The sequence below is a fragment of the Ursus arctos genome, unplaced genomic scaffold (assembly GCF_023065955.2).
Source record: "Ursus arctos isolate Adak ecotype North America unplaced genomic scaffold, UrsArc2.0 scaffold_37, whole genome shotgun sequence".
Taxonomy (NCBI): Eukaryota; Metazoa; Chordata; class Mammalia; order Carnivora; family Ursidae; genus Ursus; species Ursus arctos.
Window position 1 is genome coordinate 28,235,514 of NW_026623053.1, and position 14,035 is coordinate 28,249,548.

At 44.6% G+C, this 14,035-nt stretch overlaps 1 protein-coding gene across 5 annotated transcripts in view; it reads right to left on the minus strand.

The window, feature by feature from the left end:
- CDKL1 (cyclin dependent kinase like 1) overlaps positions 1–14,035 on the minus strand; it is a 56,868-nt gene that overhangs the window by 22,682 nt on the left and 20,151 nt on the right. For all 5 annotated transcript variants that reach the window (XM_026513701.4, XM_026513697.4, XM_026513699.4 and 2 more), the window contains exon 3: positions 1,912–2,033. In XM_026513701.4, the coding sequence (XP_026369486.1) occupies positions 1,912–2,033 (122 nt within the window). The remainder of the gene's footprint in view (positions 1–1,911; positions 2,034–14,035) is intronic.

The window sequence follows — 14,035 nt, forward strand, 5'->3', positions numbered from 1 at the left end:
GCTTATACTTTAACCACGTGCATATCTACTTGTCTTCCCCTTCCCTAAACCACCTCCATATTAAACCATTTTCTATTTCCTGGAACATATATAATATATTCTAGCCAGTGGAGTTTAAAAAAAAATCTGCTTTCAAAACTCTAATCACGCCTCACCCTGTGCTTTTTCCCTTCTGCGCAAACTCTATGCCAAAAACGACCTGACTCCCACCTGCTTCAGCCCCCCACTGATCCGTGTCTCCCAGTGACTCAGTCTAACATGACTGATCAAACTCCTGCAACATCTCCCTGGTACCACATAGCCAGAAATAACTCAGACTCATAGGTTTCATTGAAGCGTCAGTTGCAAGCTGTCAAAAGAGCAAATACCAACATACTAAATGTTTTCTCCCCTGAACATAATTTCTCCGTATCGATGACTTTCTGAAGGGAGGTGTCTGTTCTCTTGGCTCTGTCTGGCTGTGTAAATTAACATCAAAAGCCCGCGCCATGGTCACTTACAAACCACAAGCCACTTTAATCCCATTTGCCCGGATATCACTGCTGATCGTGAAAGTACCACAACATGGCAAAGAGCAAGCTCTCGGCCAGGGATCGAAAGTATTGTTGAAAGAGCCACAGCCTTCAGTCACCAGAGTGTGAATGTGAGCAGGAATGGGATGACATTCCACCACTCTGATATCCAACGCCACTCTTCATATTGTCCCTGGCCAAAGTGGGGCTCCCAGGAGCCCAGCAAAAGGAAAGGATGACATATCCTCTGCTGCTCACTTGTTTTAAGTCTCCTCACCATTCAACTCAAAGTCTACCTCCTCCAGGAAGTCATCTCTGATGACCCACTTTGAATTATATTCCAGGGCCTGCTAATCATTCTAGCCTCTCCATCTGGCCACAGCGATTGGCCCCAGGGATAGCTGCATCACAGGACCTGAGGCAGAATTTTCCACTGGACTTTATATACGCAGATGCTACCTTCTTCTAGGACTTTCGTCTCGAGTGGCTACATAGGTTGATAAAAGCCTGCAGCCAGGCTTCCTAGTTCAAATTTTTCCCTTCCATCACATGCCACATACACATACCCTCCCCAATTCCCCTTATAAGACTCGTCTGCAAGGCAGAATGAAGCCAGCATAAAGAAGAGTTGAGAGAGAAAAAAATCCACCATCGATGGTGTTCTGCCTTTAAAACATCCAGCGGAGGAGGAGTGGGTGGGCGCCAAAATCCAGCGTGCGCTCTGCTCACTCCGGCAAAGGGCCACCTTCGACCAGAAGAAAGGACGCACGCACCCTTTTTTTGCAGACAAGGGCTCTGTGTGCTCACCAAGCCTTCCTGTAACGCACACAAAGCAGCTGCCTGTGCTGCAAAGGGATGTGTGATAAGATCATCAGAACCTCCAGAATCTCCCCATCCTTCCCAGTCACAGCCACCGCCTCAGTCCTTTTTCACCTACGCTTGCCTCAGTGGGTTCTTGTCCCTTGTCACCAAAGAATTCCTGGCCGATACAGCAGACCAGACGCCCAGATCGCTCTGGGTGAAATGCCACGTTTGTTCTAGCCTTAAACCTCCACTTGGCCATTGTCTTTGGACACTTGCTTTCATTCTCCAAGTCCTTTCACTTCCCTAGTCAGGCGCAACTAACCAATAGCCTTTCTTTCCTTTCTCAGAGACACAGATAATGTAAGAAAGAAATCAAGGTCAACCTAATAATGCTGCTGCTTTCTTCATGAACGTGATGAGTTATGATCTCTTTCCCAACCTTTTCAGTAACTCTTCTGCTGTCGAGCCCAGCAGCAGAAAATGTCTTGCAAACACCACCTGCTCTTGCCTGGTCGGCAGAAGGGCCACTGCTCGTCTTCCCTCGAAAATTCTGGTGTGTGCTGCTGTGTTTCGTGTGTAGGGAATGATCACTCACCCTCTTTGGTGTCTGTCCAACTCATGGAGAACCGTGTGGTCACAGTACTCAAACACCAGGTGAAGTTTCCGCTTCCTTCTGAAGACTTCGATAAGGTTCACAAGGTTGGGATGTTTGAGTTGCTGAAAACACAAAAACCAAGGTTTGCTAAGCTGGGGCTGTGAAGGATAGTTTTCTCTAATTCTGATCCAAGAAAAAGAGAGTGGTTTGTCCTTGAGGAAGTTTCTTGTCTTGGGTTGAAGGAAACCACAAACAGTAGGATCTTACTTCTCTCAAGGAGCTCTTTGTTAGCAGCTTGTAAATGATTACAGCCTCACCCAGGTGGCTGGTGAAGGCAAAGAGAGAGATGAGAAGTCTGGAAAAGAAAGGAGAACGAGAAATCCGGGGTGATTTTTAGTTAATGCAAACTCATCTTTTAAGGCTCAGATCAAATGTCCCTGCCTAAAGAGGGGTCCCCGGATCTCCTCCCCAGGCTGGTGCAGTGTCTCTGTACGTCTCATAGCCCCCCTGAAATATGTCTCCTTGGCAATCGTCTGGAATTACCGAGTAATCATTCATTTGACTCTTCAATGTCCTCTGCTGTCAACAGATACAAACCACTGGAAATAAGATCATGACCTCAGGATTCTCTTGTTCCCTCAAAATGACGCGGCTGTACCCCCAGCACAGAGCCATGTGCATAACAGGCAGACAATCATTTGTGAATCAACGAGTAAATCATGTTTCCTAGGTGGATAAAACATTTTGAAACAGAAGACTGAGGAAGACTCTGTAATCTGATGTGCCTGAAGGTGTGTATCTAGAGGAAAAAGGTGGGAATCAATGTTGTGTTGCCAAGGATAAATCCTGTACTTAGCTTCCTGGACCCTTCTGTCCGTCATCCTGTCAGAAACACGACAATTAGGCAAACAGATTATTGTGAAGAGAGTCAAAATGATTAACCTTCTTCAGGGCGTGAAGGCCTTCAGACAGCCGTCTAAGAAACAAAAGAGGAAGCCAGAGGACATTACTGCTGCCTCAATTCTAGCAGTCAGAGCAAAGCACGAGACACGCCCCCCCCCCCCCCATTCTGCCCTGAAGAAGCCCAGGATGAAGGAGCGCGAGGGAAGGGAGGCCCATGTGTCCTCATGGAGCTCAGCTGCCAGCCGACCCCCACCCACATTCAGCTGCAAGAGTGAATCCAGGCAAGGCCAGCTGGAGGAACACTCCAGCAAGCCACGGAACTGTGAGAAATAAAATCTCACTCTTGTTCGGAGCTACTGAGCGTGGGAGAGGTTATGCAGCCACAGAGCGATAGATAACCTGTACTAGGTCCCACGGGGACTTCTGGAAACTACAGATGCCTACGCCCCACCCCCAGAGACCCTGAATTGGTCTTAGGTAGGGGCCAGGCATCTGGTTTTTTCCTCAAAATTCTCCAGGTGATTCAATATGTAGCCAGAGGTACTGATCACAGACAAGCAGATACTTCATAAGAGGTAAAGGGTGTTAGGAGAAAACGTGAGGATCTCGAACTGCCTGCTGTGTCACATTCGTGTGGCAGCGAGAAGAGAGGCAGCTGGCAAGGGAAACACGGAAGACAGATATTTTCTTGTTTTCTTTGTAATATCCCTCTGTGTCTTCAAGTTGTGAAATTCCTCCTCTAGACACCACACTTGATGAAGCAAATATAAAACAGCCCTGATACTCTGTGGGCCATTAGTCACATGTGGACCTTGGAACAGAGGGCACTGGAAGCCACAAAACCTCACACTTACGTAACATACCTGGAAAGTTGTAGCCTGAACTAACGTTTTCCAGAACAGTAGGACATATCTGACCCCTGTCTTAAACCAAAGAATCGCATCAGCTGAGGTGTCTCAAAGTGCGAACAACCAGTTTGAAGGGGCTCAGTGGCAGCATGAGGACAGAATTAGCAGAAAGCAGAGGTTTTCTTTTGGGCTCTGAAACAGCACTATCCATAGGTCCAGACTCCAGATCTTAGATTCTTTTCTTCTGTTTGTTTTTTTAAAGATTTTATTTATTTATTTATTTGAGAGAGAGAGAGAGAGAGCATGAGCAGGGGGAGGGGCGGAGGGAGAGGGAGAGAGAAGCAAGCTCCCCGCCGAGCAGGGAGCCCGATGAGGCGCTCGATCCCAGGACCCTGAGATCATGACTTGAGCCGAAGGCAGACGCTTCACCGACTGAGCCACCCGGCATCCCCAAGTCTTAGTTCAATTTTCTTAGCTTCTTCTCCCTGCTCCCTATGTGGCCCTCACTTATGTCTCTGGCCACCCTTTAAGCACAAGTACAAATCTATCAGTGGACCACACGGACCTTCTCCGGATGCCAAGCCTGCTGCCTCCACCCTGTCCCGTCCACATCCGCAGGGATCACTGCAGGGCACTGCGGCCTCAGGGGAAAACTCGAAGGCCCACTCAGTTTGGCTTCTGCTTCTGTCTCCAGCCTCATCGCTCATCACCTCCCACCGAATGCACCGAATTTCTCTCACTCCTTTGAAGGCTGCAGCTCCCCCTCATCTCAGGACCTGTTCACCTGTCTCTCTGAAACACTCCTGTCATCCAGATGTCACCTTCTCTGTCTGGCCTCCTCCCCCAACCCTGACACACCCAGCACGATCTACAACCGCGGTAGTACTGGAACGCAAGCATGGGTACCCATGAAAGGTGAAGGGCACTGTCACAGCAGTATCCACTGAGCCAAGTGGGACTGTAAACACACTAACCCCGTCTTTCTATTCCTGCGCACCTTTGGAAAACCTGAACCCTAGGAACTGTAAGATATTCTATTCAAATAACATGTAGTTTCTTTCCAATCTGTGGCTGTTGTAAGTCAAGTGTTGATGAACCACTTACTCGCTGGTTGACCTTAACTTTGAAGAACGTCGGGCCTCCATTTCCATCTGTGGAAGTAGGAGGACGAAGGGCTGCTTTGACCACGCCACATAGAGCGTACTCCACAGTGTCGGGCACACGGTGACCTCTCCGTGAAGAATAACTGCTAATATCATTATTGGGAGTTAGAGCTATTTTATTCAGGGTGATTTTCTTTTTTCAGTGTATTCAACAAGTATTTATTTACTTTAATGCATAAGATAAAGTCCTGAGGATATAGAGACAAATAAAGCCAGTCCTGCCCCTTCCCTCATGGAGCTCAGAACCTAAGAGGGAGAGTAGGTACTGAGCAAGTAACTACAGACGTGATAAAGGTCACAAAAGGTGTAGGGCGCCCAGTTTGAGGACGGTGGGTGGTCCAGGGAAGATCTCCTTGAGAAAGTTAGGTAGGCGCCATCTAGAAGCACAGAAATACAACTTTATGGCTCTAGAGGTGGCCAAATCACTTTGCAAAAGGATAATACATAATTACAGCTATGTCAAGAGCAGGCGAGTACTTTTAATTTCCCATGGCCAGCTCTGAGGTTCATACAGACATTTAAGGTTGGTGATATACAGCGTCAAGTTTCTTCCAGCATGAGAGAACTTAAAATCATTGAAATGGCCGATAACTTATTTCTCCACTTATCTTCAGAACAAATTTAATTTAGAAAAATTGATCACTAAGACTAAATTCTTTTTTTTTTTTAAAGATTTTATTTATTTATTTGACAGAGATAGGAACAGCCAGCGAGAGAGGGAACACAAGCAGAGGGAGTGGGAGAGGAAGAAGCAGACTCATAGCGGAAGAACCTGATGTGGGGCTCGATCCCACAACGCCGGGATCACGCCCTGAGCCGCAGGCAGACGCTTAACCGCTGTGCCACCCAGGCGCCCCACTAAGACTAAATTCTAATTAGGGCTTATAAGTATTAAATTATAAATACTTTAAAATAAATTATTAACTGTCTCTAGGTTGCAAGGATTCTGGGTGACCAGAACTCCTTCCAGAGCAGCGGATATCTGGAAGTCATTCCCTGTCCCAGCTAATGTTCATTTATGCCACAAAGATCTACAGAGCACCTGCTCTGCTTCAGGCATTGTTCTAGGCACTAGAGACGCACTGGTGAATGGGACAGAAGACTCAGGCATTAAACAAAGAAGTGGCATAAAGAGCTCTGCATATAGATTAGGCTACCTCAGAGAAACTGAGGTAGTGGCCTTGAGCTGAGTCCTAGAGGATAAGAAAGGTCTGACCACACCAAGGTCAGGAGTGGTGGTAGAGGCAGCTTTCCAGGCAGAGAAATGGCCCTGGCCGGAAGGGGGTTTAGGCCACTTAAGGAACTGAAAGACAGTGAGGCTTGAGGGTCAAGTGCATGGAACTGTGGCCAGTTTGAGAGTCAGAAGCTGAGTCCTGTGGGACCTTGAGGGCCATGCTAAGAAATTTATACTTTATCCCCAGTGTAATGGGAAGCTACTGGAAGGACTTTTAGCAAGATGTGGTGTGATAATACCATTGGGTTTTTAATTTTTTTTATTTTAAAGATTTTATTTATCTATTTGACAGAGAGAGAGCACAAGTAGGCAGAGCGGCAGGCAGAGGGAGAAGCAGGCTCCCCGCTGAGCAAGGAGCCCAAATTGGGACTGGATCCCAGAACCCTGGGATCATGACCTGAGCCAAGGGCAGACGCTTAACTGACTGAGCCACTTGGGCACCCCCCATTTGGGTTTTTTAAAGCTCTGGATACAGAATGGCTTGGAGGAGGCAATAGGTGAGAGGAGACCAGGGCAGAGCCCGCTGACAGCTGAGAGATGATGGCGGCTTGAAGCAGACAGAGGCTGGGAGATGGTGAGAAAGGCACTGTTGGGAGATGTATTTTGTTATTAGAATATTCAGGATGTGCTGATGGACTGGAGGTGACGGATGAGGGAGAGGGAGGTGTTAAGAATGACCGAAGGTTTGTATAACAGGGACAGATGGTGGTGCCATCACTGAGGGGAGGAGCAGGTTTGTGGGGGACGAAACTACTGTTTTGGGCAGGTTGGGCTGGCGGGGACTCTGCGATACCAAAGCAGAGTTGTCAGGTTGGCTGGAGTTGGAGCTGAAGATAGAGGCTGCAGAGTCGGCCTGAGTGTAAGTGAAGCCATGCGTAGGGGCGATTTCCCAGCACAACACGCGAGAAAGGAAGAGGCCCATGGAACCTCAGCACCAGATGTGTGGTGAGTGAGGAGGAAGCAGAGGAGAAAGAAGAAAGTCCCTCTAGATAAGAGAGCAGAGTATGAGGGATGGGCATATCATGGAAAAGGAAGTGGCCCTGGTGACAGAAGCTCCTGGAAGGTCAAGAGGGCAGAGGCCTAAGGGGCACCCTGTGGGCTTCTCCAGGCGTCCGTGTGACCACTTTGCACGCAGTGTCAGGGCAGGACTGAGACCAGGAGCCCAGTCCTATGGATCTAGCATCTCAACCTTCCCCATTGCTCTCTGTTGACATCCCTGTACCTCGGGGGCAGGCCCAGAGGGACATCTCTCGTCCTGAAACCAGTTTGCAATTGGTGGCCTGGAGGGTTCGACCTCGGCTCCAATATCGTGAAAGTTTGTATTCACAAGGGTTTGGATATTTCTACTTCAATACTGAATGGGCTTCTTTAGGGACACGCAGAGGAATTAGATGAGGAGTCGGCAACATGGCGCACGGACAGTCCACGACATGTTTACCACGCATACAAGTGATCTCAATGAAACAGGTTAAATGGCCACATCTACTATAACAATGTAGTTCAGGGCTATTTTAATTACAATTCCTTCCTGCTTATGAGTGGATGAAGCCAAAGCCTCAGGCCTGGTCTGATTTGTCAGCATTATGATTTGAACTGGCCCAGTCTTGAGGCTCTCGGTGGCTCCTAGCCGTCGGGCAGCCCCCAGCCTTCAGTTATTCCGGACGTAGAAGGCGGGCCGCTCAGACTCGGATCGAGTTTTACTTGGTTTCCCCCACAGAGCTGAGAACACTATGTATCCTTCCTGGTCAGCTTCCTCCATCTCGTCACAGGCCCTATGTCTTCACCCACCACCCATCTGTTGTGATAAGTACAGGCTTCTACATCCTCCAAGGTCAAAGGTTTACTTACCCACAGCACTTGGAAGAATTTCAGACCAGTTGCCAACATTTCAGATCAGGAAATGTTACCTGAAAACCCTCGTTACCAGGATCCTGTTGAAAACACCACAGATCTAGCAATATTGGGCCTGCAGGCTCTGTGGCATCAGCAAGCAATGGCCAAGACACAGCTGTTCACCGCAGATAAGGCCCGTGCGCTTCAGTTCACCTCAGTCTCCACCACTCCCTACCGCTCCCCGCCAATAAGGCCAAGTGAAAGCTGTCTTTTCTCATCACTCTTGCATGATTAATTTTCTTATATGAGAGTTAAAAGTGAGATATTTAGGGGCGCCTGGGTGGCACAGCGGTTAAGCGTCTGCCTTCGGCTCAGGGCGTGATCCCAGCGTGATGGGATCGAGCCCCACATCAGGCTCTTCTGGAAGCCTGCTTCTTTCTCTCCCACTCCCCCTGCTTGTGTTCCCTCTCTCGCTGGCTGTCTCATATCTCTGTCGAATAAATAAATAAAATCTTTAAAAAAAAAAAAAGTGAGATATTTAATGTACTCATGTTTCTATCAAAAGTAGAAAAACGTACAAGCAATAGATATGACTGCAGGGGTGCCTGCGTGGCTCAGTCAGTTAAGCATCTGCCTTTGGCTCCGGTCATGATCTCAAGGTCCTGGGATTGAGCCCCATGTTGTATCAGGCTCGCTGCTCAGCAGGGAGTCTGCTTCTCCCTCTCCCTTGCCCCTTCTCCCACCAGTGCTCTCTTTCAAAAAATTAAATGGATAAAATCTTTTAAAAAAATGACTGTTTACTTCAAGGCAAAGAAGAAAAAGTATATTTATTTGCAGAAGTGAAGCATTTCTCCCACACCTGTCTGGCCCTTGCAGGTAGTGGGTTCGTGACCTCTACCCTAGGGCGTCCTCAATGGTCACACGTTCCTGGATTAACCAGTGTACAGACCATTATATCCATGGTCTTTCCTATCCTTCAAGTGTTCAAGGATTCTTATTCTTTGCAGGGTGACTGGGGGATATTTATCCTGTCTGTGCTTCAGACAAAAGCAACAGACTATTTTCTCAATGATCATATCCTGTTTTCCTTTCAAAAGTATTATTTTCCCACAACTGTGATAAATAATAGAAGAGAGATTAAATTTTAGAACGTGGGAGCTGTCTTAGTAAGATGTTTTTACAGGCCCGTACAATTCTTGAACTTGACTCTAGATCTTAGGTACAGAGACACATTTGCAGGAATTTTTTATCAGTTAACATTCACACAGAATGGAGAAAACTGATGCCCCCTCCTTTACAATAATTAACCCTGACTACTTCCCAAGGGTTCCCAGATCCGCACATTAAGACCCCGTCAGGCACATGAGATCCAGCAAGGTTGGGAGCTTGTCCAAACTAAGAAGCAAAGAAAGAATCAAGTTCTTCATATTCCCTCTCACTCCTCCCTCCTCCTGCGATGAGTGCTCTCAAACACATCATGAAACTCAACAGCAGCAGTGTCCAATTTGCTTCTGATTCACAAACAAAGCTCTAAATTTCACCTTCATCCCATTTAAGGACTTCCAAAGTACAGGTACAGTCCTGATTAAATGATGCCACTGAAGAATTCATATCATGAAGAGGTCAGTTCAGGGGCACCCGGGTGCTCAGTCGGTTGGGCATCTGCCTTCAGCTCAGGTCGTGATCCCGGACTCCCGAGATCAAGCCCAGCGACAGGCTCTCTGCTCGGTGAGGAGTCTACTTCTCCCTCTGCTCCTCACCCTGCTCTCATACCCTCCCTCCCTCTCTCAAATACATGAATAAAATCTTTTTAAAAATTAAAAAAAGGTCAGTTCTAAAAATAACATGTAGATATAATGCAATTCTAATCAGAATCCAAAAGGATTTTTTTTTACTAGATAAGATGCCTTTTACGTTCACATAGAACTGTAACTTTGAAAACTGCCAAGGCAAAAAGCAGTTGGGGCAACTCGCTTTACCAGACGGAAAAATTTTCAATGAAGTATCTATAATCATTATCATCAGCATCATCGTGAACAGGCCAGCAGGCTACTGAGAAAGAAATGAACAAACAGAAGCAGTAGAGTCTAGAACTAGATCCATGGATTGAAGGGAAACTAACATGACCAAGGTAGTACTTCAATACAGCTGAAATCAATGTGCTTTTTTAAAAATTGATTCTGGGAAAACTGATTACCATTAGGAAAATGAGAACCATATCTTACCACCCTATATATAAGAATAATTTTCAGATATATTAAAAATTTTAGTATAAATTACTATAAATACTAGAAAAAAATTTAGGAGAAAATTTCTATGACCTTAGGATGAAAGAACGCATTCTAAAAAACAAGAGATCTAGAAGAAAAAAACCAAGATAGGCAAATTTGGCCACAGAAGAAAATAATGTTGGGAAAATGACAAAAACTCTGGAGCCGTAGGGGTGCCTGGGTGCTCACTCAGTTAAGTGGCCAGCTCTTGGTTTTGGCTCAGGTCTTGATCTCATGGGTGGTGGGATCGGGCCCCATGCTGGGCTCCACACTTAGCAGGGAGTCTGCTTGAGGATTCTCTCCCTCTGCCCCTCTCCCCATCATGTGCGTGCTCTCTCTCTAAAATAAAATAAATAAATCTTTAAAAAAAAAGTTCTGGAGATGCATGGTGGTGATGGCTGCACACCAATGTGAAAGCCCTGAATGTCACTGAACTATACACTTAAAAATAGTTAAAATGATAAAATTTATGTAATGTGTATTTTACCTTAAAAAAATAATGCTGGTTTGGTAAAAAAAAACAAAAACAAAAACACTAGAATCAATGTCAAAAGGCCAATAATTAGCAGGGTGATATTTGTTATGACAAATAGAGGGCTACAGCCCTACTCTTACAAAGACATTTTATGTACTATGAAGAAAAAGACACTGTAGTGGGAAAATGGGCAAAAGATATAAGCAGGTAATACACAGAAGAGAAAATATAAATGATCCAGAGACATGAAAACACACTCAATCTCACTAGTAGTCAGAGAAAGGCAAATCAGAGCAAGAATGTGAAGCGACTTGTTTTCCTAACATTTCACAAATTGGTATCATCCAGTGTTAGGATGGATAGGGAAACAGATCATCTCACCCTCCGCTGGTTAGACTTTTGGGGAAAGTTACTAGCAGTATTTATTAAAACAACACACCCAAAAAACATGGGCCAAAGATCTGAGCAGACACCTTACCAAAGAAGAGACAGAGATGGGAACACATGAAAAGATGATCAACGTATTTTTTTCACTAGGGAGCTGCAATTTACAGAAACAATGAGATACCGTTACATACCTATCACAATACCTAAAATCCAAAACCAGCTGACAACACCAAATGCTGCTGATGATACTGAGCAACGGGAACTCTCATTCATTGCTGGTGGGAATGCAAAATGGCGCAGCCACTGTGGAGGACAGTTTGGCAGTTTCTTACAGAGCTAATCGTAGTTGTGCCATATGATCCAGCAATCACAACCCTAAGTGTTTACCCAAATGATTCGAAAATTTATATCCACATAAAAACCTGCTCACGAATGTTTATAATGTCTTTATTGATAACTGCCAAAAATTGGAAGCAAACAAATTGTCTTCCTCCAGGCAAAAGGATAAAAGATTGTGCTCTATCCATAGAATGGGATATTAGTCAGTGATAGAAAGAAATGAGTTATCGAGCCAGGAAAAGACATGTACAAAATTTAAATGCATATTGTTAAGTGAAAGAAGCTAGTCTGAAAAAGACTACATAGTGTATGATTCCAATCAATCATATGACACTCTGGAAAAAGCAGAACTATGGAGACAGTAAAAAGGTCAGTGACTGCCAGGAGTTCAGAGGACATAGGGGAAAAATGCACATGTGAAACAGGATTTTTAGGGCAGTGAAATTATTGTGCACGATACTGTAATGGAGAATACATGATGTTATGCATTTCTTAAAACCCACAGAACATTATAGCACAGAGAGTTAACCTTAATGTAGGCAAATTTAAAAAAACATTTAGGAGGTTGGGGAAACATTTTAGGAGGTTTCTGTTAGAAAGCAGAATATGATAAAATACTTGACCAGTACTTCTCAAAACTGTCATGGCCATTAAACACACAGAAACTCTAAAATGGTCACAGGCAAGAGAAGCCAAGGGACACTGACAACAAATGTAATGTGGTATCCTAGATGGGATCCTGGCATAGAAAAAAGGATATTAGATAAAAACTAAGGAAATGTGAGTGAAGTACAGATTTTAATTAATAGTAATGTGTCATCCTGGTTCACTAGTTATAACAAATGTACCATACTAATGTAAGATGCTAATAACAGGTGGAACTGGGCACAGGGTATATGGGAACTCTGCGCAATCATCTCAATTTTTCTGTAAATCTAAAAATGTTCTGAAACATAAAGTTCACTGAAACACACACACACAGCCCCCACCTTACCCAGCACACCACTTTCAGAAATACACCCTATATAAATAAAAGCACCACTGCATAAAGATACATGGACAAGGATATTTATTACAGTATTGTTTGTAAAAGCACAAAATTAGAAACAACACAAACATCCTTTGATAAAGACGATGGCAAAATAAACTGCGGCACACCCGAAGCATGAAATACTGAATACTATGCAACTATTAAAGAGAACAAAATTAACACAGGTCTATCTATGGGCCTAATGACAGTGATGTAATGCTGAACAAAGATGGTACTAATTTTATAAAAACATATGAAAACAAGCGAATGAGTAATTTTATTAAAAATATATAAAGATAGGGTGGAGGATGGGAGAAATAGGTGAAAGGAATTAGGAGGTACAAACTTGCGGTTATAAAATAAGTAAGTCACAAAGATTAAAAGTACAGCATAGGGAATATAGTTAGTAATATTTTTTTAAAAATTTTAATTTATTTTTTATTGAGAGAGAGAGGGCAAGTGAGTTGGGGGGATGGGGGAGGGGCAGAGAGAGGGGGAAAGAATCTTAAGCAGACTCTACTGACTGCAAAGCCTGAGGCAGGGCTCGATCTCATGACCCTGAAATCATGACCTGAATCAAAATCAAGAGTCAGATGCCTCACCAACTGAGCCATCCAGGCGCCCCTAGTCAATAATATTGTGAGAACACTGTATGGTGACTACACTTACCCTGGTGAGCACTGAGTAAAGTATGGAATTGTTGAATCACACTACGTGGCACACCAGAAACTAATAGGACATTGTATGTCAACTGTACTTTGGCAATAAAAATTTTAAAAATATATATGAATGTAGAAAGTATATGAAATACTATGAAAAAGTTCTATTTTCAGAGGTTCATTTCTTTTTTTTTTTAATGATTTTTTATTATATTATGTTAGTCACCATACAGTACATCCCCGGTTTCCAATGTAAGGCTCGATGATTCATTAGTTGTGTATAACACCCAGTGCACCATGCAATATGTGCCCTCCTTACTACCCATCACCGGTCTATCCCATTCCCCCACCCCCTCCCCTCTGAGGCCCTCAGTTTGTTTCTCATAGTCCATAGTCTCTCATGCTTCATTCCCCCTTCTGATTACCCCGCCTTTCTTTATCCCTTTCTTCCCCTACCGATCATCCCAGTTCTTATGTTCCATAGATGAGAGAAATCATATGATAGTTGTCTTTCTCTGCTTGACTTATTTCACTTAGCATTATCTCCTCCAGTGCCGTCCATGTTGTAGCAAATGTTGAGAACTCATTCTTTCTGATTGCTGAGTAATATTCCATTGTATTTATGGACCACAACTTCTTAATCCAGTCATCTGTTGAAGGGCATCTCGGCTCCTTCCACGATTTAGCTATTGTGGACAATGCTGCTATGAACATTGGGGTGCATATGGCCCTTCTCTTCACTACGTCTGTATCTTTGGGGTAAACACCCAGTAGTGCAATGGCTGGATCATAGGGTAGCACAACTTTTAACTTTTTAAGGGACCTCCACACTGTTTTCCAGAGTGGCTGTACCAACTTGCATTCCCACCAACAGTGTAGGAGGGATCCCCTTTCTCCACATCGCAGAGATTCATTTCTTAATGTATTAATTCAAAGATATATGCTGAGCCCTACATTGTGCTGGACATTATTCTAAGCTCTGG